Raw genomic sequence first — 27,460 nt, forward strand, 5'->3', positions numbered from 1 at the left:
CTGTAAGACTTTGGCTTCAGGGGGCGCCTGGGTGGCTCAGTGGGTTGAGCCTCTGCCTTCTGCTCGGGTCATGGTCTCAGGGTCCTGGGATCGAGCCCCACATCAGGCTCTCTGCTCAGCAGGGAGCCTGTTTCCTCCTCTCTCTCTGCCTGTCTCTGCCTACTTGTGATCTCTGTCTGTCAAATAAATAAACAAAATCTTAAAAACAAAAAAGAGAAAGACTAACTTCAGTTAAGAGAAGTTATTTCAGTAAAATCGTACTTAGCTCATCCTGTCTATATTCATGTTATGCAAAGATCAAAGTAGTAGTCACAATGAAGTAAAAATTCATGTTAAATGACATGGACTGACTAATTAGTTGCCTACATGGGTTTTGATGTCAAATGATGGGAAAACCAGTAGTTACTATTGAGTAAGCACTTAATTGCATGCCACACACTGTGACCACTGTGCTCCTCAAAACATGACTGCATTTAATCCTTGCGACAAGTCTGTGAAAGAGGTATTCTTATCTCCACATTAAAGAGAAGGAAGTTGGGCTCACTGAAATTGGAGAACTTGGCCAGCGTTAATGCAGTTGGACAAAAGCCCCATCTGGACATTCAACCTGTGTATCAATGGCCAAAGCCCATGATTTTAACTACTACTTCATGCTGTTTATAATTAGGTGATATTTTACTTTTTTTTCATGAATATATAACGTGTTATTTGTTTCAGGGGCACAGGTCTGTGAACCATCAGTCTTACACTATTCATAGCAATCAGGTGATATTTTAGAGAAGAACATTTTTAAAATTTTTTTAAATGAGCAGCAAATATTTGGAAATCTCTTCTTATTGTCTTAAATTTTTTTTTTTTTTTCTGACAGGGAACCAAAGTCCTGCAGATGTTCATGTGGTACCTGAATCCACGGCAGGTGTTTGATCTTTCTCAGGAGGGGCCCAAAGATGCGTAAGTCTGGAAACAGCCCACCATGGTCCGTACCGGTTTGGGCAAGTGAGAAGGGCTTCTGCTGTGAAGTCAGGCTTCCTTATTAGATTACCTTGTGAAATACTTGCTGACCATCCCTCATTGACTTTCTCAACTGTGGTCACCTCCCTTAAGCCTTCGTCTGATGTTTCCCCTCCTACTCTTCTTTGGGCTAAGTCCCTTCCAGACCAGCTACACAGTTATCTCAGGACATCCTTCAAGTGTGCTTGTGTCTCACGGGCAAGCAACTGTCGATAATTTACAAGTGTGCACTGAGGAAGGATCTGTCATTTTTCTACTTACTCATGCTCAGCTTGGGGAAGTACATCAGTGAAACTGTAAGTGGATCTTTGGAGAGTGGCCATATTTATTTATGAATATGTTCGTGTATTTGAATGAGAGGTGATGTGTGTGCGCCTATGTCCACTGGAGACAGATTGATTGATTATGCCTATGGATTCCACACCAGGACAGGAAGACATTTTAATTTCTGCTCGATCCCTTTTTCTGAACTTCTGAACTTCAGAAGTTTCATTCTGTTTTTGTTAGGAGTATTGAAAATCAAGTTTAGACCTAGGTGACATGTATCCTATATCTTCCCTTTGGTGGCGGTAGTGCTGTAGATGGTGGGAAAGAGCAGGACTGTTTCTGCTACTGTCCATTCCCATTTTAAAACCCATGTATTGAAATAGTTTGGATGTCATCAGATAAACATTAGAGCTTAAGGGATACTAATTATTTTTAAATAAATAACAATACCAGAGGCAAAGTAACCAGTTCAGATAATTTCTAGAGAAATAATATTCCTGTATTAAATGGACAAATCATATATTTGAAGCATTCAGGAGAACATTAAATATAAAAATTAATTTCTGCCATCATTCTTTTAATCTATGAACTTTTTCACCACTAGAGTTCGCTATAAACCTTCTGTATTTTTTTTCTGTATTTGGATGGACTAAGGCAAAGCTGCTACCCTGGCTTTAGTCCTTTTGGATGCTTTTCTTAAAATCTTATCACTCCGGCTAGACTTTAGGCAGAGCCTTCATAGGTCATTCCTAAAGAATGTGGCCAGATAGGACATGTTTCCAGAAAGAAAAAAAAAAAACCAAAACTTGATTTTGAAGATGGTGTATTTTAGAACAGTGGCACTGACAGCTTCACTTAAGGAAATGTTTTAGCAGGGTTGCTATAATTGTGTTTTCTCAAGAGCCAACATGAAAAATGATCTAATTTTAAACAAATTTTAAATGAAGAAATACCAGTAAGTCTTCCCTCTTTGGGCTGAAGAGTATAAATTTGGCTTGAGTGTTGGTGAATGAGTGGAGAGGGAGCTAGAATTGTAGGTGTGGCGGTAATGCTGCGGGCGTCCTCCTGCCATCCTGTCTCTCAGAAGAGGTTTACTGGGATTAAGAGTGGAAAGTATAACTTTGAAAAGCGAATCCAGGAAAAGCTGACAAAAAATAAGGAGGAGACACATAATGACTCCTGACTACTGATTAAGGAGGATTTTCTTTGAGAAAGGAGGAAGGGGTATGATGGGAAAAGAAAAGGAAGTCGAAACTAATTAGGAAAATCATATGAGTGAATACATTAGTAGGGATTATGAGAGATAAAACTCTGGGACATGCTGAAATCCCATTCCAGTGTCGGCCATTTAAAAATGATTTTTGCTACCAACCACTGATCCCTTTGTTGGGATCCATGCCCATAATGACATTATTATCCTCCTAATTATGCCTTTTCTCCAGGGGACGTCCCCTCATCCTCTTTTGCCCTGTGTTTTCTTTGCAATGGCCAGTGATGAGCTCTTTTATTTATTTCATGTTCTTTTTCCTCTACAGGCTTGAGTTGTATAGGAAAGTACCAAATCTGCGAATTCTGGCGTGTGGTGGGGATGGAACGGTAGGTCCTCAAAATAGAATCAAGCTCTCTCACTTATTTCCTCTTTCTTTTGCTTCCTTTGTGACAGTTCTCTTTGTTCTTTCCTACCACACCTCTTTCCAGTTCCCTAAGACCCAGGTCTCTGTCATGGGAATCATGGCCCATAAAGTGTTAGAAGGGATGTGGTTATTGTCTCATGGATTCATACTTGGTCTTCCTAAATTGTGTCTTATTCTCTCAGCTATATTGTATCCTTTCCTGTTCTACAAGGTAAGGATGTGGCCAGATCATTACAATGAAGGTTATAGATGACTGAATTCTTCACTTAAAAAAACTACTTATTTCCTTTGGTTCTTAATCATCGGTCACAATCATTAAGGAGAAGTACGTGGACAAAATTACTGCATTTGTTCCCTTTTTTTTTTTTTAAGATTTTATTTATTTATTTGACAGAGATCACAAGTGGGCAAGAGAGGCTGCAGAGAGAGAGAAAGAGAGGGAAGCAGGCTCCCTGCTGAGCAGAGAGCCCGACGTGGGGCTCAATCCCAGGACCCTGGGACCATGACCTGAGCTGAAGGCAGAGGCTTTAACCCACTGAGCCACCCAGGAGCCCCTGCATTTGTTTTTTTATGAGTAGAGATAAAACTTAGAATACTGACATTGGTTTGCCTTAAAGATCATCTCCTTTGTATTCATTTTTTTGAAGAAAAAGTGGAATTGGGCTGAAGTTTAATATTATGGGTACATTTTCCTCTATTTGTCTTACTTGTTTCTCCATTTGCCCTCCACTTGTGCCGGCATATCAGCAAAGGGAAAGAACTGAGAACCACAACGTTTAGACTCTGCTGCCCACTATCTTTTTCTTCTGTATTTGGAGTTTGCTCTCATAGGATCTAGAATTTTATTATGAAATATCTTTGGCTTTTCTCTAATCTCCCTAATTAGAATGTTATAGTCTCAAAGGTAGCAACAAAATCTTTTAACTCTCTATCATAGCACTTAATGCCACATTGGATACACATTATATACCAAAAAATACAACTGGAAAAAAACAGAACAGAGTTTCTACAGGTCCCTTAAGCTACTCTCTGAAGATGAAAACATTTTTTTAGTTGGAAAAATAGTGTTTACTGTTTGTAAAGATTCACAATACACGTTATTAGCTTATAAAAGTCATTATAAAATCTTAACAGCTGAGAAGCCGAACCCAGTTCACTATATATAACCCATTGTCTTCCAAAACTTTTAGACCATGGAACTTTTTCTGCCACAATACCAATTAAAGTTCTATCATTTGTAGGCTGTTGGGAGATACACTAAGGGATAGGCTGGTTTCGAATTTTCCCAACTTTTTTTACTAGAACTATATCCAAAAAAATCCTCTGGGGATATATATGTATTTGGTATATAGTATGTGTGTGTGTGTCTATATATATGTATATATTTGTATGTATATGTAAATATATTAAATATGTATTAGTATATTGCATTTAACATACATACCCACACACAGAGTGTTCTTAGCTCAGCTGTCCCCAGATTCATTGTCTTAAAATACAAACTTATTTAAGTGACCCTTTACTACAGTTCTTTTCCTTATTTTAGAATCTCCTTATCTTTCTGTATGACTTCAGTATTTGCTCCCATCTTTTCTCCTTTAAATCTCAATGACCGCAGCAGAGAAGTTGAGGCTCTGCCTGCCGTCCTGAATTCAGAGTTCTTACCCTTTCTCCGCCCAAGTGACCATGACCTCAAACCCACATCCATTTCCCATTCCTTCTCTACAACTTGGGCCCCACCAATGATTGAGTGCCACCCCTTGCAAATTTCTCCCACCCTGCTGGAGCCTCCTGGCAGGTCGTTCTCACATCTCCTTTCTTCTTCCTTTCCTCTGCTCAGCGGGTATGTGTAGGACACACATTCTAGGTTATGTGGTTTTGAGGCATTCTATGCAACTAGAGAAGTGTTTGAAAACCTGGAGATTTAAAGCCTAAAGGACAAAAGAGAGCCAAGTCTGGATACTTGCGATTAGGGAGTCCAGGCCAGAGTTCCAAAGGAGAATGAAAAGATCGAAGTAGAAAGGACTAGTCTATTCTGTCAAGAAAAAAAAAAACAAAAACAAAATACAGAGGAGTTTCAGGAAAGAGGCCGTGGTTATATCCTGAAGGAGAGATTGGAGAATTATTATCGATTTTGGAACCTAGGAGGTAACTAGTGGTTTTCAAGAAAACCATCTCAATAGCGTGTCTGGGACAAAACCCAGAATGACAAGCAAGTGAGACTTGGTAGATCGTTAATGAATCCTAAAGACCAGACCCAATTACAGTGTTGGATATCTGTGAGTACGTCCTGGTGCCATTAATAACACCTTTTTGACATGAAGACTCCCTCGTTCTCCTACTTAGCCTGTCTTTTCTATCTTCCTTTCTTTAAATATACCATAATTAATAGGTACTCCGCAAGGCTAGATATTACTCTTCTTTTATGTTCTAGGTAGTTTTTCCTCTTAGGGACCATATTGATGTTCCTGGCTTCCGTTTCCATCTCCTTCCACATACCTCACAAATGCACTAGACATTTCTACTCAGGTCCCTTGCAACAGGCATGCCCCAAAGAAAAGTAGCAGATTTACCCAAGGGTCAGTGCCTACTTTTGTACTAATTATTTTCTCAACGGTATTCTCTGTAGTTTAATCACTCAGAATCAAGACTTGGCTTATCTTGTACCTTATATGCAACGAGGTTTTATTTTATTTCTTTACTTGGCTAAAATAGATGTGTTGTGGAAGAGGCCTGGAGTTTATGAAATGTTTTCCTAGATAAGTGATTGATATTTTTAATCTGATTCATTTAGAATATGAAACTTTTAATTTTGAGTAGGAGCAGAGTTTCTGTAAAGGCGAGGCCTCCTGATGGATTTATGAAGAAAGCTTTATGGCTTGAGGCAAGTGAAGAACAATTCCTGAGAGTATCAGGTGTACGTGTGACATAAGGCATCCAGCCTTTACTCGGTGAGCGTATCAATCACCTTGGAAGCTGTCAGAATTCTGTCAGCACAGTGACAGGGACCCAGGGAGATTCAGGAATGGAATTTTTTTTTTTTTTTGACTGATTAAGAGGAGGCTGTATTAACCCTTAACTGCATTAGTTTGTGCACAAATTATTATTTCATGTATAGATGTCTTGTGTTAATTTGGAAACAAGTTCTTGGCTCCGCTGCTGGTTTGTGTCACTCTGCTTCCTTGCACTTTTTAAAAAAAAATTTTTTTAAGATTTTATATATTTATTTGACAGAGAGAGATCACAAGTAGGCAGAGCAGCAGGCAGAGAGAGAGAGGAGGAAGCAAGCTCCCTGCTGAGCAGAGAGCCCGATGTGGGGCTCGATCCCAGGACCCTGAGATCATGACCTGAGCCAAAGGCAGAGGCTTTAACCCACTGAGCCACCCAGGCGTCCCCTCCTTGCACTTTTAGATAACCCATCTCCCAGCTCTGCCCTTGTCAGCAGAAGAGCTGGTTGGGTGCCTATGTTTTGTGACTTCCAACAAGAAACAAGGTTTCTTACCCTCCTTTGAGACCTTAAAGGTCTGCAAAGGGATATGCCAGGGTCCCTAAGGGTCTTCATAGTCGCAGCATTGTAATAGCATAGACCGTTGTTCTTCAAGAGAACAACGATACAAATCGCATTTTCAAGTTTTCTAGAAGTCACTTCAAGTCAGAAGCAGGGGAAATTAATTTTATAATACATTTTTTTGAAGCTCAGATATCCACAAGATTTTCATTTCAACATGCGATCATGGAAAAATCACTAATGAGATAGTTTCTCTTCAATGCGTGCTGTCTTCAGAATGCAGCGTGTATTTTTCCCGGCATCTCCAGTTTGTATCAGACACATTCCAGTGCTCGGCTGCCACGTGTGGTCAGCGGAGGCTGCAGCGGACAGTGCAGGTGTGGCCTCTTTGGAACTGGTTAGCACAGCCCCATGGCGACCACACGGTTGCAGTTATTGGATGCGCTTGTCTCACCTTGGATCTCTAGGCTGGAAGGAAACTCCCCTGACTCAAGAATGATCTCAGACTTTCATGTTTATAAACGAGTTGCTTTTCGGTCGTGCGGCAGTTGTATATTCTTTCCCATCCTTGGCCACATCTCTACCTATCCAGCTCCACATAGCTGTCACTCTGCTTAAATCTTGGAGGGCATGTGGACCAAGACCCCAGAGGCACACATACCCTCCCCTTCCGGTGTGATGTGATCCCTGCCTATCTGGCTCCTGACCTTGGTAACGGGGCTGGATCTGCTGGCCCGCCCTTGACCATGTGGACGTCTTTCCAAAGGCCTGGAATTAAACTATGGGACCATCCACTGTGTGCTTATTTCTTGATCGCTTGTCTTCCCTAGATGAGGATACACCCCAAACATTAGGCTCCTCCGAGCCCTGACGTACTGCAGCCGCAGCAGGGAAGAAAGTGTGTTTCCCTTGAACTGACCGTGGCAAGCCCAGCATTCCGAGCCCCTTTTCCTCCCAAAGCCTCAGCTTGTCTCTCTCTCTCCACCCGCCTCCCCATCTCTCTCCCCTTCTATCTTTTTTTTTTTAAGATTTTATTTATTTATTTGATAGATAGAGATCACAAGTAGGCAGAGAGGCAGGCAGAGAGAGCGAGAGGAGGAAGCAGGCTCCCTGCTGAGCAGAGAGCCCGATGTGGGGCTTGATCCCAGCACCCTGGGATCATGACCTGAGCCGAAGGCAGAGGCTTTAACCCACTGAGCCACCCAGGCACCCCTCTCCCCTTCTATCTTGACTTCTTTAGGGCTGACTTTAAAAAACATTTAACACAGGAGTACTTGTAAGCTATGAAGTACAAACATAAAATATCAAAAGGAAGACTCGTGGTGTACACATCTGAAAGAGCCATTTGAACTTATGTGCTGCCTTGATGGTCTTTCAGTTCAGAAATGGTGGCCTTGTTTCCTTTTGATCTCTCACTATGTCCATCTTCACTTTTTGCCAGCCTAGAAGGCAATGCAACGCGTACCTGGTCTGGTCAAAGAAAGTGCCGATTCACTGTTCTCCCAGCCCCTCAGCCGCCTCTAATGTTAGTACATCGCAGAAGGACCATGGTGCTCAGCATGAGCCGGGCCCACACCGGGTGACGGGTGACGGCTAGGGTACCCCACGCACAGGGAGTGGCTGCACTCCCCAGCTGCGGGCAGCGCTCACCGCAGGCTGCTTTGCTCAGGGACAAAGCCCAGGAGCCCGACCTTCCAAATGGGGCAGCCCTGCCCTTCCTGACACAAAGGCAGGACAGAACATTGCAAACCGGGAAATGATTTCACCCAATCTGGATCGTTTTCTTCAGTTGTGGTGGGAAATATGCCAAGTGCTATGTTTTGCAATTAATTACATCTAGCTGAAGGGGTCCGGGATGACTGGTGGAGACAATTTGGGGAAAGCCTAACAAACAATCCTGGCCATGCACCTGAAGCCCAGATTCCCCGAAAGAGCGGTTCCCGGTAAGGGAGAGGCTATGGGAACAGCCTTGTCCCTGAAGATCTTTTATAGAGTTTTGCTTTTTAAGGACAGATACAGATTATTAAGATCTGTCTCCTGCTATTGTGGTTTTTTTTTTTACATTCTCTCTCTCTCTCTGTAACACTTTTCTGCTTTAGCACAGCTTGGGTTTTCTGTGTTGGATAGTCTCTGGAAAACTTTGTGATTGATGGCAGTCAGAGGTGGCATTGATTTGTGACCCTGAGGTTCAGTTTTAAGTGGAGAGACAGAAAGAGGGCATTTTGCTTCTGGGAAAAGGAAGTAAAAAGGAAGAAAAAAGGAAGAAAAATAAAGCTTAATCGTAGCAGCTGATGTTAATTAAGCATTTCCTGTTGTGAGGCAGATGCTACGTAATGTCTACATGTCATTTAGCTGATAACAGAACCCTAAGAGTCTTGGGAACTTGGAAAGATTGAGTGGCTTACCTAAGCTTGCCCGGCCAATGTGTGATGGGCTCTGTTTCCCCTTTCAGCCCTACCTTCTGTGGCCTTCTGAGGAAGCCGATTTGGGGTCATACATCTCTTGGGTGAGAAAAACTATTAAGGATGGTAAAAAGCAAAGATACAGACCCAGCTCTGCCAAAGAACTATTGTTAGTCTAACACTGATGGACTTGAGAGAATTTCACGACCTATCTTGACTCTGAAAGGCAGGTGACATCTGGTGACTCCAGGGTTATGTGATGATGGAACACTAAACCTCCCTGATTGTTTTCAGGGGAAAAATAGAATATTTGGCCATTGGACAAAGAAGGTAGGATGTATCTATGCAGTTCTTAAATCAGTTGCTAAGAAAGAGGATGATCCTTTCATTCAAATCAGTTACACATTTTCCTTTTCTGCTTAGGCCAGGTGTGAGAGAAAGAGGGAGGGTGAGAAGTCCAAGTGTCCTGAGGGCTCCTGCCTTTCCGAGGAACCATATAGCACAGGATCACATGGATTCTTGGCTACTTTCTTTGAGAAAACAGGAGCCCCTTCAGAAGGTCTGAATGAAGGCTATATCCTGATTCTATATACTGATGAAAGGATTATTAGAAGATACCCGTCAATTTATGGACATTATGGGACACTCATTTCAGTCTCATTTGAAAAGTGTTTTTATTTCATGTGCTGTGGACTAACACCCTGACCTTCCCATCCATCTTGGTATTAGCCTTCTTCCTGCAGTTTGCAATTTTTCTTTGCAGGCTTCTCTTCAGAGGAAGTTATTTTATTGTGTTTTTGCCTTTCCCTTTACTTTGTCTCCCTCCTTTCACTATTCCTTCCTAGTTGTTTGTGTGGTTTCCAACACTCTTGAGACACGAGCAGGTTTCCTGGAGGTGACTCAGGCACCCAACCTGGGGAGATGTCCTATGTTGGAGGTCTATTAGTGAGCCAGTGGGAAGGTGGGCCCACCACTTAAAGGCTTTCTCCTTCCAGCCTCAATGCATCTCCACTGTCTTTGGGTTATGGCCTCAAGCAGGGCTCCTTCACGCCCTTTTCCAGAGGGAGCTTCTTTCATACATGGCGTCCTGCCAGGAGAGGTGACCTCTTACTCCCTATTATCAGACAGAAGCTAAACTCCTGGCTTCATTGGCTTGCCATTTTGTGTTTGGTTTGCTTCTGGTCCCTGAAGATGTATTTTTCCTGTCATTGCGCCTAGAATGCAGTGGGCATTGGAAATGTGACCACATGACATTATCTTTACCAGGAAAAGAGACTGTTTTCACCTGAGCATTTAAAAAAAAAAAAAAAAGTGTAACTTAAATCTACCTGCAAGAAAGTAGACTGACTTGTGAGTACAATTCGTAAGGGGCAACCTGAGTGTTCACCTCTCGGAGAAAGTTCTAAAGAGACTGCCTTCTTCACAGGGGTTGTTGGATTCAATTTCCACTGTGTTCTGTGGCATCTCCGAGAGGCTCTGGGTCTGTGCAGGGCTGTTTGCGCCTGTCGTCCGTGATCCCTGATGCTGGGATTGCTGTTTCCCTGTCTTGTCGTTTCGTAGAGGGGAGCTACCTACTGTGTGCAGTCTGTGCTTTCAGCGGCACAGAGATGGTAGCCGGCAGAGGCATCAGAACTCGTTAGCATCTGACCCACACTTCAACAGCAAGCTTTGTTAATACCGTCTGTAGAAGGACTAGGCACACGTGGGGTCAGAATCTAATGAGTCATCCACAAGAGATTTGCCTGGTTTGAGGGAATGGAGGGACTTCCAGGTTCTTCTTTACTTCTAGAGTTTTAGTCCATCATATTGGGAGACCATGGTGATAATGCCCTTCTAGAAGGCAAACACAATTTTAGGCTTCTTGATGGACAGTCAAGTTTTACATCCTGGGATGAAATATTGGGGTAGAGAAAGGATGGAGTCTCTAGATGTAATCAAGAGACCTGATAAGATTCTGATGCTGACAACTCGTTATGTAGCCTTGAGCAAATTACATGACCTCTTTGCACCTCATTTATTAATAAATCTGCAAATTAACTGAATTTGATTGAGCAATTTCTAAGACTTCTCCAGCACTCCAAAGATTTCAAAAGTACAAAAACCACTGTCTCCAGCACAGTCAGGCCATATCCAGGCCATATTCCAGAACAGAATTTAGGTCTTTATTTAAAGGCTCCCTGCACCAGAGTGGTTAAGAAGTTAGCCGTGGTGTTTGGCGTACCTGATTGTGAATGCCAGTTATATTATATAAATAATAGGATATTAAGGAAGTCATTGAATCTTCCAAATTTTGGCTTCTGTATCTATCAAATGGAGAAGAGAATTATTCCTACCTTACAGAATTGTTTTGAACTTTAATAATATAGTTACAGAACTTCGCTCAGGAATCAGCAATGGTATGTTCCTTTTTTTATTCACTATAAGCTCCCTGAGAGCAGCCATCTACCTTACTTATTTTAGCCCAGCTCATTAGTCTTATTTCATTTGCTTAGTTCTGTGTTTTATATGTAGTAGTGTTCAATAAAGGTACTGTCAAAGTAAAATTTTCAAAAAATTTTTGAATAGGACTCACACAAATATAGAATAAATACATGTCAGATTTAGTTAGCTCTTTAATGAAGGAATCAGCAAGATGATACAGTTGATTTATTGGAGAAGTAGAGGGAAAGGATTATATAGTTATACCAAAATAATTTTTCTAAATTTGAGACATAATTGGTTTATGGCCTTATGGGGGAATAAAACCAAATCTTCAACATAATCTTTTATTGTCAACATTCATATCTCCACAGGACAAACATTCCTGTTAACCTACAGTCATAAAGTTCTTAGCCTGTGAAACACTACTTTAGTATGACATTGTGAGGATATGCAACTTTCTTTTTGCTATTTCCAGGTTTGGAGTAATTATTCTAAGTAGTTATGAGACCAAGCCTGAAGTATTGTTTATCTTAGAAAAAGATTAAATGGGAATATGATTCTAGTATATAAGTATCCATTTTCTAACTAAACTTATAATAAGTACTAGGACCATCCATAATTATGTTTTCATGATGTTTCATTAAAAAGAATATAGGGATATTTAGGAAAATGCTACTAATTTCTACAATGATGTTTTGGAGGGTAACTATTTAATGAGTGCTTATATGGACCACATGGAGGGCTTTATATACATTTGAGTTTAATCTGTAAACAGTCTTGTGAGGTAGGCATTATCTCCACTTTGAAAATCAGATAAAGAAATCTCAGTGAGGTTAAATAATTTAATCAAGATTATGTAGCCAATATGAGCCAGAATTGAAATTCAGTCTGATTCTGAGTCTTGTATTGTCTCCAGTGCCTATGTTATAAACCTCCCTAAAAATTTTAAACTGTTCTAAATTTTAAGGTAGATTCTAAGTTAAACATACAGATGAGTGGGTCTGGTTTTGCTTCTAAGACAGCACATACAAACAGTCCTTCTCCTTTTAAGAGACTTGCCATTTTAAAACCGTTTGAGATAAGTAGTCTGTTTCCTGGCCACTAGATTCAAATATATATGTTTTAAAGAAAAGTCAAGCCATTTCATTTGCTTTTTAAAGCTTTCTTCTCTATCGCTTCTCAGCCTTTTGGCTCAGAGCAAGTGTAAAGCTTTCGTCTCAGGTTGTCTTTGTCACTTACCTATCTTTCTTATATCCCTTCTGGCCCCCGCAATGTCTGTAGGTGGGCTGGATCCTTTCTATTCTGGATGAACTACAGCTGAGCCCTCAGCCTCCCGTCGGGGTCCTTCCTCTGGGGACTGGGAACGACCTGGCCCGAACTCTCAACTGGGGAGGGGTAAGAACTGCCCTCAGGGGCTGCCCATGCTGTCAGGTAGGAGGGACCGTGAAGCCACAGATGTTCTAATGGAAGGGGGCTATGCTACCGTTGTTCAAAGAATAAGTTAGAATTGAGAATCGGTGCCCACGCATCATGATTTCCTCTGGGACCTTCTTCAGTTTAAACTTAGAATCATCTAGAGAAGAAAGTGGGGTATAAAGATGGGGGTTAATACATAGGCCTAGGGCTTCTTGAGGTATCCATTGAAAGGCAGTTGGGTGGGTTGGCCTCAAGTCTTCATGTGAAGACCTGACTTGATCTTGACCCTTAGCCCTGGCCAGAATAGCAAATCTGGTTCAGATTACAATCCCTGCTTTGGGAGAGTTACAGATTTGGGGGAGGATTTGTTTTTCTGGTTGGTGTCATCATGGCTTTGTTGTCCAGGTGGCCAGCTGTCCTTTCCACCAGAGAGCCGACTTCAGGCAAGCTTAGTGGAAGAAGTTTACCCGTTACTAACCAGCCATTTTATTATTATTATTATTTTTTTTTTACAGAGTTAAGATAGCAAGAAGGCACAACTTGCTAACATAGGCAGCCCTACCAGCTTTTTATGTACTCATAAGAGAGGTTGGACTAGGCTCCATGAAAATTATCATCAGATCTTAGCAGATAACAATTTGACCTTTGTGTGAATTGACCTCGCTTGGGTGATAATTATCTTCAGATATTAGCAGATACTCATTTGGTTATTGGGTGAATTAACCTCCTACAGGTCTTTTTTATTTTTTTCAAGTGGGCATAGTAGAAATAATAATAATACATTAGTTGCTTCATGTAAATAGGTTGATCACTGTTAACATCTCTCATCCACATCAGTGACTTGAGTATCCTTAATATTCATGATGCCAGTAACATACGCTCAAGGAGTAAGTGGTTGCCTAAGAGGGGTGTGCCTCAGACAGACTCACCTTAAGCCATGCAAGGAACAGTGTCCCACTACAGGGTTAGGGAGAGGTGAAGAGGTGGTAACAGAAAAAGTCATCTATCCTATGCCACCTTGATTCTTTTCCTCCTTTTCCATACACAGTTTTTCTGTGTATCTCTCAGATGCCTCTAGTGGCATATAGGGGACTCCTGTTTTCATTTTGACAGAAGTGACCCTCCAGCATGGCCTCCAGATGTCTACCTGTGACTCTTGGTCCTTGGTCCTGGCAAAAATTACTCCTCACCTCAAACCAGTTAGAGCAGTATTGCACTACGCATGTTACTGGTGACTCTTGTCTTAGATTCTAAGTACTTCAAGGGAACCAGTCTACTTTCCCAGCCTTGCTAATTGCAAAACAAATAGGGAACTATAGCAGAAGAACTCTTGCTTGCATGAAATGGCTTTGGTTACACTGTTCGTTGCTCCAGGTGGCAATGGGTATTTTCTTTGATTCCTTAGGGCTACACTGATGAACCTGTCTCTAAGATCCTTTGCCAAGTAGAAGATGGGACAATTGTACAGCTAGATCGCTGGAACCTCCATGTAGAAAGAAACCCAGACTTGCCTCCAGAAGAACTTGAAGATGGCGTCTGTAAGGTGAGAGAGCTCTTTCTTCCCCAGAAGGGAAGTCTGGAACGTGTACCTGAGCCACAAGAAGTGCAGTCCTGGCTGGAGAGTCATACGGTGATTCCTTCCTATGACATCACAGGGATTGATGTTTGAGTTTATGGCTACTAGGCGTGTAACACTTTTCCATGATTCTGCCCCACAGACTTCTAAAGACTGAGATTTCCTATCTGCCTCCAGTGCTCAGAGAGCTGTTCTCCATCCTCAACTTCCACACCAGAAAGAATGTATTCATTTTCTAATCTGTCAAGCATTGCAAACTCATGACCTATTAGAAGGTGAAAACTATGGGTATTCTGAAGCTTTAAGCATGTGGTCTTTCAATGGAAAGATAACCTCCTGAGATTTGTAGTCTTCTATTAAATCTCTCTTATGTGAAGCACGTATGAAGTAAGTCAGTTTCATCACTTGGTTGGGACTTGAAGATGCCCAAGTAAATATTTTGACTTAGTATTTTTCCTTCAGTGACTGAACTTTCATTTCCACCCAAGACAAACCAAGAGACACAGTAGTACATATGTTAGTGCACAGCCCCAGGAGAACATTTGGTTCTAAGTTCTGGCCTCAATTTCAGATAAATCTGACACATTGCCAGATAGTCACTTCCTGCATATTACCTTCCACTTTTCTTCGGTGATAGTGTTTTCAAAGTTTTGCATAAGAACCTCCATGTGCAAATTATGGGGCCCAGTCTCCATTGACTCTGATCAAGTCAGTGCAGGGTTAAGGCCCTGGATCTGTACTTTCAGTGGCATCCCTGCTTTATTGGATCATGCTCTTGGTTGAGCCCGCATGTCATAGGCATTTCCACTTTAAAATAAATTGAACCAGATATCCTTTTAAACCAAACCAAAACCTAGTCACTCATTAGCACCATGATCCTGATCAATGGTGATAAACACTCAAGTTTATTATTTGGCTAAAATAGGTTAAAGCATGTTTTATCTTGTCCTCACGTTTTTTCTCCTAAACCATGATCCAGAAATTGTGAGGTTTCTAAAAGATACCATGACTGCTTCATACATTTGCATTCCTAAGTCACAGTGTTGTTTGAAACTGCAGTTATCACCTTGGGATACGATACTTCTTTCTGATGTGTTCAACTTACAGAAACTGGGTAGAATATAGCCAAAGTGAGAAGAATTATACCATATGGAAATTTTAAGGTCCTTTCCCCACCAAGATTAGAATGCTTAGGCCCTCAGTCAAAATCTCTATTTAAATCTCCACCTGACAGCTTACGAAATGGAAAGACTCCTTGGTACAGCCAGAGAACATTAATCCGGATACTTAAAGGATTTTGAAAAACTGGATTTTTGAGGAGATATATAGGAAATTGGGGCAATTTTTCCTGGAAAATGTGAATATGAACTTAATAATAGAATAAATTGGGATATTATTTAGGGGATGGTGACCAGATGTTCTCCTAAAGCTATTGGTGAATGCTAAGACATGGGTTAGAATTGTAGCCAAGAAAACATAAATGGTAGGGATGAACATATCTGTGCTTTTGGCAAGATCACCAACCCTTGATGTTGTTACTAAGGCTTGGTATTTTGTTTAAGTGTAGGAACTAGACATTCTCAAATATGAAGCCAGGAGAATGAGACAAGATTTTGGCATTGTTCTGTGTTTAGTTTCTCCCCTGCTCTCCAGCCAGTTGTAGACATTTCTAAGGGGACTGATTTGACCTCCAAATTTATAATAAGCTCTGACTCAGGGCCTTTCATGGGCAGTTCATTCTTTATTTCTATTGGATATGAAGGCCATCTATTTCCTTTCCTTCTGTATTAATATCTGTCTTTCTGTTACTCTCCCTCTCATTTCATTTATCTCTTAATGGGATAAGGTCCTTACTCTAATCAAACAAAGTTTTACTGGTCAAGGGGCATAAGAAACCCTGTAATAAACTTACTTTTGAAATCTTAAGGGTTAAACACTTACTTCTAACAGAAGAGAAGTATATTTCTATCTGGAGGCTAAATCTGATAATTATCTGGAAACATTCTCCAAGCTGAGATGAAGTTGCTTCTCTGTTTGGTCTAACATTTACCTTCCACTCTGAGTTGTGGAAGGTAAAGTAGAAGAGCCACCATTTCCTTTCTAGCATTTTCCATGTGCTTTCTCATTGTTCTAACATGGAAGCCTTAAAAGCACATAAGTTTTCCAGTTCTGTTGAAGGATTTTAGGTTGCATAGTCCTCTCCTTTACTAAGCTTGCAGTGGTAGCAACCAGGGACCCAGAGGACTCTAGGAAGACTTGTGTGTATACCCACATCTGTGTCTACGTATTTCATGGTCATATTAAAGATACAAGGTCTGATAGTCTAAATCAAAATCTGAATAATACTGACAAATATGTATATACACATAGATTATTTTTTTTTCCTATAGATCAGGGGTAGCTAAATGTTTCCCACTGCCTTGTTGCTTATGACTTATGTCAAAAAGGGATTTTAAAAAATGGAAGTGTAAAATATTAAATATTATTCATTTGAAGTTGCAGTATTAATATGCTGGCCATAAATTCTCAATAATTGTATCCACGGATTAGCTTACACATGATCCTTCCATTCGAATTGACTTTCTAAGTTTGCTTAGTGAGTCATTCTTTGTAGCTATTGGGGCTGTACTTCCCTCAGCTTAATTGGGCTCTCTTATTTAATATCCACAAGAAGAGTTCCCATTTAATAATTTGTATCTGCATCGTTTGTTTCCTATACTACTTAAAATTCTTGGGAGTGTTATTTGATTTGAGCTCTCACTAATGAATTCAAAAATCCCTTGTTCCTCATATGCAAACACCTTCTCCCTTCAGTTGTGACTTCCCTCTTTCCCTGGGACTGCCGTGGAGACAGGTGTCTGGCATTAGGCTTTATTTTACTCTTTCTGCCTGGTTACGCACCACTTCACCTGTACTTTGTTCATCATTGCAGCTTCCTCTGAATGTTTTCAATAATTACTTCAGCCTTGGATTCGATGCCCACGTCACACTGGAGTTCCATGAATCCAGAGGTGAGGACAGCGTCCCATTTCCATCTCCCAGGGAGGAAGTTTCCAGCAGGTGTTTTGCATGTTCCCTTCTGTTTGTATATCACTTAAATATTGACAGTGTGCATCAGTGTTGTTCATTTTAACTTTCATGATGACCCTGGGAGCTAGACAAGATAGGAACTTGTTACAGATCGGATCCTGAGACCTAGTTGTTTAGGGTCTCAGAGATGTAAAGGACAACACAGATGGATGTTCCAGATCTCAGACCGCTAATTTTTAAGTTTGACTAGAAAGTTTGGGGTTAGTGAACCACTAGGAAGAGATAAAGCTTCTTTCATTCAAATCATTAGGATATTCACAGCTTCTTGAATCACTGATTGTTAAAGTCCAACACTTTATAAACCAGGGCCATTGAATCTGGCAGCAAAAACATACCAGTCCTCCCTGTGTGTGAGAAAGAGATAGCAGTCATCTTGGGGAACAGTAGGGAAGCTGATCAGTGGTTTAGGTGGAAAGAAAGGCTGGTGATTGGATTGGTGACAGAGGTGCTGGGAATGCCCACTGGACAAGCTAGGGGACGAGTGAGAGCCGGTGGTAATTTCAAGGGCTGGAAGAGATGGAGACAAGATTAGGGAACAAAATTATTTTCGAAAGACAAATAAGATGAAATAATGGCATGTGGTTAAATACTTCATCAGAAAATTTCTTATGCCATTCAGAGCTGAGAAAGTTGAGGATTTGGGCTTATGTTTGGAAGCCCCAAACGTCCGTGCTCACGCTCATTCACCTGGTGTCTCTTCATCTCTCAAAATCTCTTATTAATGTAACTACAAATATCTATGTCTTTGCCTGTATCTACATCTGTACCTAGTCTCATGGGAATAAGTTAATATATGACCAAAATCATGCTGGGCAGTAGGTTAGTGAGTGTGTTGTGAGATAAAACACGTACGTGAGAGGATTATTTTACTTCTTTTCCTCCAGATTCTTCAAGAGATTCAGTGGTTTTAACTCCTAGAATTTGAAATATAGAGACCTAAAAGACTTCAAATGTTCACATTCTACTAATAACTGATAACCCAGAGGAAATTCTGGTAACACTCTTATGCAATAAAGGTCAAGAGTGGAGTAGTGGGATTAAGGGCGTTAGAATACAAACTGTAAGTGAAGCCCAAACGTGTAATTTTCTTATGGAGATCAGCAGTTTTGGTAGGCTTTGCCTTCCTGCTCTCATGAGGCTTTGAGAGTCAAATGCCGTGTCAACTAAAAACAATACTCAGCATAATACTCTTCATCTCCATCCGTGTTGACGTAAATTGTACCTACCATGTAAATCCGTATCTTGGCTAATTGAATTTAAATGAAAAATAAAATAAAGTAAAATAAAAGTGATGATGATCAAAGAGAAAGCCATAGTTTGACTTTTCTCTCTGAAAGTTTGGTTGAAAACAGAACCACAAATAACAAATACCCAGATCAGAAACACTACCGCCCTCCCATCTCCCTGTCATAGACAGCTCTTGGAGATGGATATTCAGGGAGTCCTACTGTAGGGCCCACATTTATAGTCTGTTGGTCTCCCTATACTTAAGGAGACTTAATTTAGGGAAGTAAATGAAGATTACTTTCCTCATTTCTTAACCCATATTTTTCCCCTCATATTCTTCAGGAGACTCTGGTTTTGGGCTTCCTAGCAAAATCTTTCAGTTTCTTAACAATACTTAAAATTATCACCAATGCATGAATCTTCCAAAATAGACATCCTGGCATGAAAAGAGACCTAAATGAGTAAGTGGCAGACAATGAGCTCATTCACGGGAGCCTAATATTTTGTCTAATTAATCTGACAATTTCCTAATGATACATTTCCTTGTACTGTGATGAAAGTTTTGTGTCTCAGAGTGAAGGAAGCAGGGAGAGATATCAAGGGAGAAAGACCAGGCTTAGAAGAGAATTCTTGAAGGAAAGTGATTTTTTTTTTTAAGTGGGACTACGTCGTTTGAGAAAGGAATATGCAAACTGTGGTGTATACGCGCGCGCGCGCGCGCGTGTGTGTGTGTGTGTGTATACATAGTTTAATGTATGTGTGATTATAAAACATTTGGTTAAAAGATGCAAAGACTAGTGTTTTAATAGGTTATTGTTGGGGCTTAGTGTAAGTGCCCTTGAGGAAAACCAGCCACTGGAGAACTGGTAAGGGAGAATTGATGTTTCCTGAGATATTCTGCAGTATTCATGAAGATAGTATAGAAATAAATATCCACAAAATGTTGAAGACAGGTTTAGTTGATAACCCTATACCAGAGGTGTGGACTTCTTAATACCTGTTAATCTATTCACTTTTCATTAATTAAAAATCATTAATTTATGCTGAAAAGTATGATTACCCAAGCTATTTTTTTTTTGCTTTTACTATTTTCTGTTTATTTGAATTTTCTTCATATTTTTACCTGGATAATCAAGAAATTTCAGGCTCTCCTACGAAAGGAAAAGAAAGATAATATAGCTACATTTTCAATAGGGGCAGACTTACTTATTTCTTTTGATATTAAGTGGCTATTCTCAAGCCAAAAATACCAATAGCTGGGACTTCAAACTGTTCTCAAATGTAGACACTCAGTGTGAGACATCATGACAAAACTTGTATCATTTGCCATGAAATACCTGAAGGATGACTCAAAGCCTCATGAGAGCCATTATAAAAAAAAAAAATGAGCTTGGATAGAATAACCTATTAGGTATTAATAAAAGGGGGGGGAGAGAGAGAGAGAGTGTGTGTGTGTGTGTGTGTGCGCGCGTACTTGGGATTTATGCTAATCTATCTACATGAAATGGGTAATAAATATAAATCTCACTAAGGCAGAAGCTCTGAAAATGTAATTGCAGAAGCAATTTTTGGCATAGATGTGAAACAGCCCATCAAATACAGGGGATAATTAAAGGCATTTGAGATAGTTTATTGGAGGTATTACTGTTTAAACACTTTTAGAATCATCAGTAGAAAATCAAGCAAGGAGTAAAGACAGTCTTAACATTTTGATTGACTTTGTATAAAAAGAATGCAAACATTTGAATAATCTGGGTTTCTATATTTGATCAGAAAGTTGGTTTAGTTCATTTGATTGGAAAATAGAGATGCTTTCTTCTTATTAAAGTGGCTAAACCATGCTTGGTTGAGCTGTTGCTTGCATATCAGAAAGTGCAGTCTTTCGGAATAGGGTTTGGAGATGTAACAGAATTGGCCATTTAATTTTCAGCTGGAGTCTTGCCCAGAACGTTAATAACTATTGCGTTATGACAGTGCTTGAGCAAGTACATTGAAAATATTCCCATCCATTAATGTATAGACATGTTAACAATGATTATGGTTATCAGGTGGCAAGGTTAGGTCTCACTTTGCCAGCTATATGAATTAGATTGTCATTTTTTTTTTTTTTGGACGTGAAGGATATTAAGCATGTCAAACTTTTAGCCTTAGATTGGATACTTAAATGTTACTGCCTCTCTGAAGTTACTTATTCAGAGGAGTTGAACCTTACGCTACAAGGTCAGAGAAATACAATTATGACTCTAAAGGAGGCAGTATTTAAATTTGATTTAAAATTTACTATTTTCACTGAATATACAAAAACATGCAGATGAGCATGTTTCTGAGGATTATGAATGTTTCATGATTCATATGGAGAATGAACAGATTTCTTTAAAAAGACATTTCAGTAGCTTGCTAAATTTCATCAAAGGACACACTACCAGTCTTATGTCTAGGTACTGAGACTCAAGCATGATTTGCCCTTGTGAAAGTCTTATGGTCCAAGCTTCTCTATCTGTAACCTCCTTTTCATTTTGAACTTCTGCATGGCACCTACCTTCATTCAAGATTCAAGTGTACCTGCCTCTGGAACCCTTTTGATCATTCCCTTTATGTGTGACTCTCACTTCATCTGCTATAGGCATCTTTGTATGGCATATACAAAATGATGTTTCCCTTTACTTTTCAAATCTATCTCCTCCACTCTAAAACTCATGTGGGCAAAAGAACATATCTTCTTATAGTCCCTGTGCCAAGCCCATGGCTATCTCAATAAGTATTCGTTACAGTAATGGAAAGTGTAATTAGAGGAGAGGCCCCATATATAATATAAAAGATCACAACAGAAAGGACTATATAGTAGGGATAAGATTAGTTATATAGGCAGTAAATAATACAGGAATTTGGCAGGGAAAATGTATCAGGGGAAAATTTCCAGAAAGGGTAAGAGGGAGCTGAGAGATAAAGGAGTGCAAAATGTAGTTTAGAAGTAAAGTGGGTAAGGACATTTCAGACAGCAAAGTACAGAGGGACCAATGAGCTTGTGATAAGATGGGTTGACCAATTAATACATAGTGAAAGAGTTTTTTTTTTTTTTAATTATTTATTTATTTATTTGACAGAGAAAGATCGCAAGGAGGCAGAGAGGGGGTGGGGGAAGCAGGCTTCCCGCTGAGCAGAGAGCCCAATGTGGGGCTCGATCCCAGGACCCTAGGATCATGACCTGAGCTGAAGGCAGAGGCTTAACACACTGAGCCACTCAGGTGCCCCCATAGTGAAAGAGTTTTGCAGCCATGTTAGAAGAACAGATAATGTTGATAAAACTATTTGTCCTTCATGGGAGATGATGTTGGAAGACAAGATTTTTTTTTTGGATATATGCCATTTGAATTGAAAGTGGCATTGTTATTGTAGGTATAGATTTGGGGATCATTTATGTATATATAACTGAAGTCTTAAGATTGGGTACATATCTAATGCAGATAATATGGAAAATGTGAGTTTTGTGCAGTTCAAGTTGCTTATTGAGTTTTATAAACATAGAGTTGAACTTGTATTTATGAATATCTCCTCTAATATGCCAGACCAATTACAGACAAAAGTAGAGTCTAGGATCCTATTCTGATGGCACAGATGTTATTGTGTTGTACATAAAAATAGGATTAATATATTAAACCAGTGGAATGGAAAATACCCAGAACCTTATTATCATCATAACTGGATTACATCCAGAGCCAAATCATTTAGGTGATTTTGATGATGAGATTTGGGAAGTTTGAGCTAATAAGCTTGAGTTGAGATTTTTAGGTTTTGAGTTGATGCTCTAATGGGGATGAGACCTTTGGGGACCTTGGAAGGAATGAATGTTTTTCATATGGGAAAGATGTGAACCATGGGGGTCAGATGGTAGGTGATGGTGGGTAGAATTTTGGCCTTTATGACATTTGTTATTTGGTATCATGCTTGTTGGTTATGTTATTTTACATGGAAAAAAGACTTTTTTAATGTTATTGAGGTCAATAATTACCTGCCGTTATATAGGAAGAGAATTCTGGGTTATCTGAGTGGGCCCAGTGTGATACCATGAGCCCTTCAAAGTGTAAGTAGAAAGTTAATTAGGAAGTCAAAGAGATGTGGTAGAAGGGAAGCCAGATAGATTTGCAGGGTGGAAAAACACTTGATGTGGCCCTGGTGGCTTGGATGGTGGAGGGGATCCCAAGCCAAGGACTCCAGGAGGGCTCTAAAAGTTGAGAATGAACCTTAGCCAACAGCCAACAAGGAAAAAGAACTTCACTTCTCCAACTATAAGGAAATGGGTTTTGCGAACTATCTGAAGAAACTTTGAAGTGAGTCCTTTTTTTCAAAAAGATTTTATTTATTTATTCATTAGTTCATGTATTTAGAGAGTGTGTGTGAGTGGGGGGAGGGGCAGAAGAAGAGGGAGAGAGAGAAATCTCATACTCACACCTGGTGAATCTGGAGCCCGACACAGGACTTGATCTCACAACCCTGTGATCACAACCTGAGAGGAAATCAAGAGTTGGAAGCTTAACCAACTGAGCCAGCCAGGCACTCATGAAAGTGAATCCTTTTTAGAGTCCCCATAGAAGAGTTCTGCAGGCTGACACCTTAATTTTGACCTTGGATGAACCTAAGTAGAGGACTTAGATTTTGGCCCAGGGAACAAGAAAATAAATGGATGTTTTAAGTTGCCAAGTTCTCAGGAATAGGAAACGAATACAATTAATGTTGGTGTCTAATCAGATTATAAATAGGCTAATGGCTCTAGACATGCATAGTGAGCATTTAGATCTTGCTTGGGTACACCTGTTCTTGTGGAAGAGGGAGATGGGCAGTCCAGGAACTGTAGCAATAAGACATGGATGCTTCCACTATTGGGGTCTTGGGATACTTTGAGTATTATTAGTATTTCTTGAGAATGGCCTTTCATAGTTGACTTCGTACCAATTAACAGATACAGCTTCCTTAAGGAACAAGAATACTTACCACTTCGTTACTGGTCCTTTCCCAATTTTGTATGTCCCCTTTTCTTGATATAGTTGGGGACCATGTTCCTTGGACCTTCTCAAAGACCTTTCAATTCTTACACATCCACATATCCAGCCACTCAACACTCTAAGAGCCAATAAGGAATGACTAAGTACTGTTATTTGCAGACATCCCTTGCTTTCTTAGGGACTGTCTTCTGCAGGGAGTAGGGAAGTTCCAATACTACCCAACATCTCTCTCAGCTCTAGCCAACCTTTGTTTCTGAGGCTCTTTGAAGTAGGGTACATATTGAATTGGAAAAATTGTGTAATCAGCAAGGCAGGCTCAGTCAGGGAGTCAGTATATAATGCCATTATACTATTAGCAGAGATAACAGAATTTACTTCCATCTTTTCTGTTCTCAGGGCTAAGGAATATGTGTGACTCTCCTACCTGGTTATCTTTCTGATATCTCTCTAAATGCTAGTATCTTCATCTTGTTTAGTTTCACATGTTAATTGAATTTTATCTAGTTAAATTACATTTGAAGTGACTGTTTTCATCAGCTGTGTCAGTGAAATCACCAAAAACTCAGTTTATTTATTAATTTTATTCTACCCATTTTGGGTCTTAAAAAACATTTTCTATCTCTTGAGAGAAAACATTTTTTTAAACTTTTTTTGGAAGACTTTATTTATTTATTTGACAGAGAGATAGAGACATCACAATTAGGCAGAGAGGCAGACAGAGAGAGTGAGTCTGCCCACTGAGCAGAGAGCCCAATGCAGGGCTCCATCCCAGGATCCTAACAGCTTGACCTGAGCCGAAGGCAGAGGCATAACCCACTGAGTTACCTGTTTCTGTTTAAAGAAACAGTTTTCTGTTTAAAGAAACAGAAAACTGTTTCTTTAAAGGGGGAAAAAAAAACCCAACAACTTAGGCTTATAGGAAAACTCCTTAAGAATGTGAATCTTTTCCAAACCACAAAGTAGTGGTTTTTTTTTTATTTTTTTAAAGTAAACGTTAATAGTTGATGCATGATTCGCTTGATAGCTGTGGACATTAGTGCCCTGAAAAAGTTCTATGCCAGAACTGTGGGTGCCATTTTCCAGTTTTTTTTATTATAACTTGCTCAATAGCCAGATCTGACTTTTCCTTTTATTCTCTTACAAAATTAGGGATTAAGTACCCATGATAAGTTATACAACAACAGAAATCCTAATTTTGCCTCTGGTCCATAAAGCAAGAGTTAATGCAACTGAGATTGGTACCAAGCCAAATCTGGGTTAAGAAAGATTAAATAAGAAACAAACAAACAAACAAACAAAAAAAAACGTTACTTAGAGCCAAATTTATCCTAAAGGCCCACACAATAAAAATGTTGAGTTCTGGGTCCAGAAGTGGGGACCAAAGAGATGGAGTACTAAGTACACTTTTGTCACTTTTTCTGTTTAGTATAGCCTGTAAATTCACCTTTAACTTTTGTTTAATTTTGTTTCTAGGGTTCAGAGTAACTCAATCCAATAGAATAGACTGAATGTTCAAGGACAGTTATGAGATACAGAATCTTAAATACGTAAAAACTCTTGAGTCAATATACAACATACTACCTTATTTTTCTTTTTAAGTTTACAAACTTTGACCCAGTTTCCATGTTAGGTGCTAATATTATATTCTAATAATCTTGAAAATAATCTAATGATCCTAGGTCTAGGATTATTCCCTGAGATTGTGTAGCTCTTACTCTATCCTATCTTAGTGAGTGAGCTCCTTGCTCCTTTTCTTCATCTAGACAATTATTAAGATTTTCCATTCAAACATAGGGCCAGGACTTGAAGAGTTTCAACTAGTTAGCCAGCTGTCTGATGAGAAACAATTTGAAGAAAGACCTTGCCCTGAGAAGGGATTAATGAGCACATGGGATAAAATAGCAGAAGGCAAAACATTGACAGTGGGTCCCATTGGAATGTCTTGGAATTCTACTAGAAAGAATATAAGGAAATAATATTTCACTTAGGGATTTTATAATCCCTTATATTCATGTGAACATTCTTTGATGCAGATTCTTATTTAACCTTTTTTGTGATCTTTATATAACAAACAGGACCAAACTCAAAATAAAACCATTTTTCACCCACAGTCTTTGTTGTCATAAGCCCCGAGTCATTTAGCAGTTGACCTGCATGTATGTATATTTCTGTACCTCCAGTTAACCAAGTGAGTGGTTAAGGCCTGTGACAAACAAAAGCACAGATGGTAGTTAGGAGTTTTGGTAAGATGTGAAAGCAAATTCTCTACTTTTACCCAATTTCCCATATTTCATTACATTTGGAATCTGCATACATAGTTTATAGAAGATGCGCCCTATGGAGGTCAAAGCAGATAATCACCCCTCATCACCCTCCTTTGTCCTATCACCCTTGCCTTGGATCCCTGCCAGCACTCTATTCTGAATAGAATCCAGAGTGTCTCAACTTTTAATGTACATGTAAGTCACCCAGAGAGCTTATTAAATCATGATTCCTGGACACCACCCCCTACACATTATAATTCAGTAGGTCTGGGGTAGACCCTAATAATTTGCATTTCTAACAAGCTTCCAGTTGATGCTGATGCTGCCATTTTGGGGCTACACTTCTGTAGCGCTAAACAACTATACCAACCAGCCTGTAACTAAGGAAAAGATGATAATGAGGCTGTTGACTCTGTTGGATCTGTGGGGTGGGGAGGGAGGGCAGAAGAAGTAAGAATGTTAATGGAAATCACTACCTTTAATGAGGTCTCTATAACAAAACTACCTTTTCCTTTCACAGAAGCAAATCCAGAGAAATTTAATAGTCGTTTTCGAAATAAAATGTTCTATGCAGGGGTAAGTATATATTTTATAATTATTACCTATTATTTAATACTAACTAAATACTAATTACTTGTTGGTAATAGGAATACTAACTATATGAAAAATTATTACTCACCTCAGATGTTTGCAAGTATTTCTATGTATGATTACAATTTAATGTCTGGTTTACAATTAAGATGTATTTAAGTTGGTAGAAAGGGAGCTGGTGTTCATCATCTTTGAACTTTAAAGCTTTAAGGCTTCTTGTTGTCCTGAGGGGGTGATATTCAAGGAGTGATATGAGCAACATCAAAGCCAGTCTTGAGAATGGGGGAGTTAGGCAGACTGAAAGATGTATAAAAAGTCTTGAGTAAGAATGTGGTTTGCACAGGAGTACATACGCATCAGTGTTGGATGAGAAATTGACAGAGGGTGGGCAGTTTCTCATGGAAGCATATATGTGAGTAAAGGAGGTCTTTTTTCCTTCTCCTCAGGGACATCGTGGGGATGAATGGCCAGAAAGAGGACAGGGGTGGGGGATGGGAAGGCCTTGAAAATACTGATTTTAAAAAAGTGTAGTTGAAATTTAGGCCACTGAATAGAGAGAATGGAAATAAAAAGGGAGAGGGTGAAACAAGACATTCTTAGTGGTAAGTTCAAGATGATATCAGCACCCCGTGATCAAGTAGGAGGTCAGGAAAAGTCATCAAAATAAATCTTCAAACTGACCGTTGGAATTACCTACTTTTTAACTTTTCTACTGTGTTCTTAAATTTTATTATAGGTTATAGTTTGAAAACAGAGTTTTCAGCCTGACAGTGACTGTATTTTGCTTTGCATTTAGCAAGATAAGAACTTCTTTATATTTTGAATAATTTAGAAACATTAGGAACTGTTGATAGTATGGAAGCAAGGATTTGGCATAACCATGTGATTAAGATTGGTTTTTCTTCCTTTATTTCCTTGTGGTATAGGCAGCTTTTTCTGATTTCCTACAAAGAAGTTCTAGAGATCTATCCAAACATGTTAAAGTTGTTGTAAGTATTGAACACGTTGACTCGGCTCATTTGAATATAAATATGTATGCTGCAAAAAACATAC

General features: G+C 39.7%; 1 protein-coding gene across 1 annotated transcript in view; it reads left to right on the forward strand.

The window, feature by feature from the left end:
• LOC111151963 (diacylglycerol kinase iota) overlaps positions 1 to 27,460 on the forward strand; it is a 432,202-nt gene that overhangs the window by 234,740 nt on the left and 170,002 nt on the right. The window contains exons 11-17 of the mRNA XM_022510212.1: positions 869 to 951; positions 2,814 to 2,874; positions 12,525 to 12,638; positions 14,065 to 14,202; positions 17,168 to 17,246; positions 26,337 to 26,392; positions 27,334 to 27,396. Of these exons, the coding sequence (XP_022365920.1) occupies positions 869 to 951; positions 2,814 to 2,874; positions 12,525 to 12,638; positions 14,065 to 14,202; positions 17,168 to 17,246; positions 26,337 to 26,392; positions 27,334 to 27,396 (594 nt within the window). The remainder of the gene's footprint in view (positions 1 to 868; positions 952 to 2,813; positions 2,875 to 12,524; positions 12,639 to 14,064; positions 14,203 to 17,167; positions 17,247 to 26,336; positions 26,393 to 27,333; positions 27,397 to 27,460) is intronic.

Source organism: Enhydra lutris, unplaced genomic scaffold, assembly GCF_002288905.1.
Source record: "Enhydra lutris kenyoni isolate GAN:26980312 unplaced genomic scaffold, ASM228890v2 scaffoldscaffold27, whole genome shotgun sequence".
Classification (NCBI taxonomy): domain Eukaryota; kingdom Metazoa; phylum Chordata; class Mammalia; order Carnivora; family Mustelidae; genus Enhydra; species Enhydra lutris.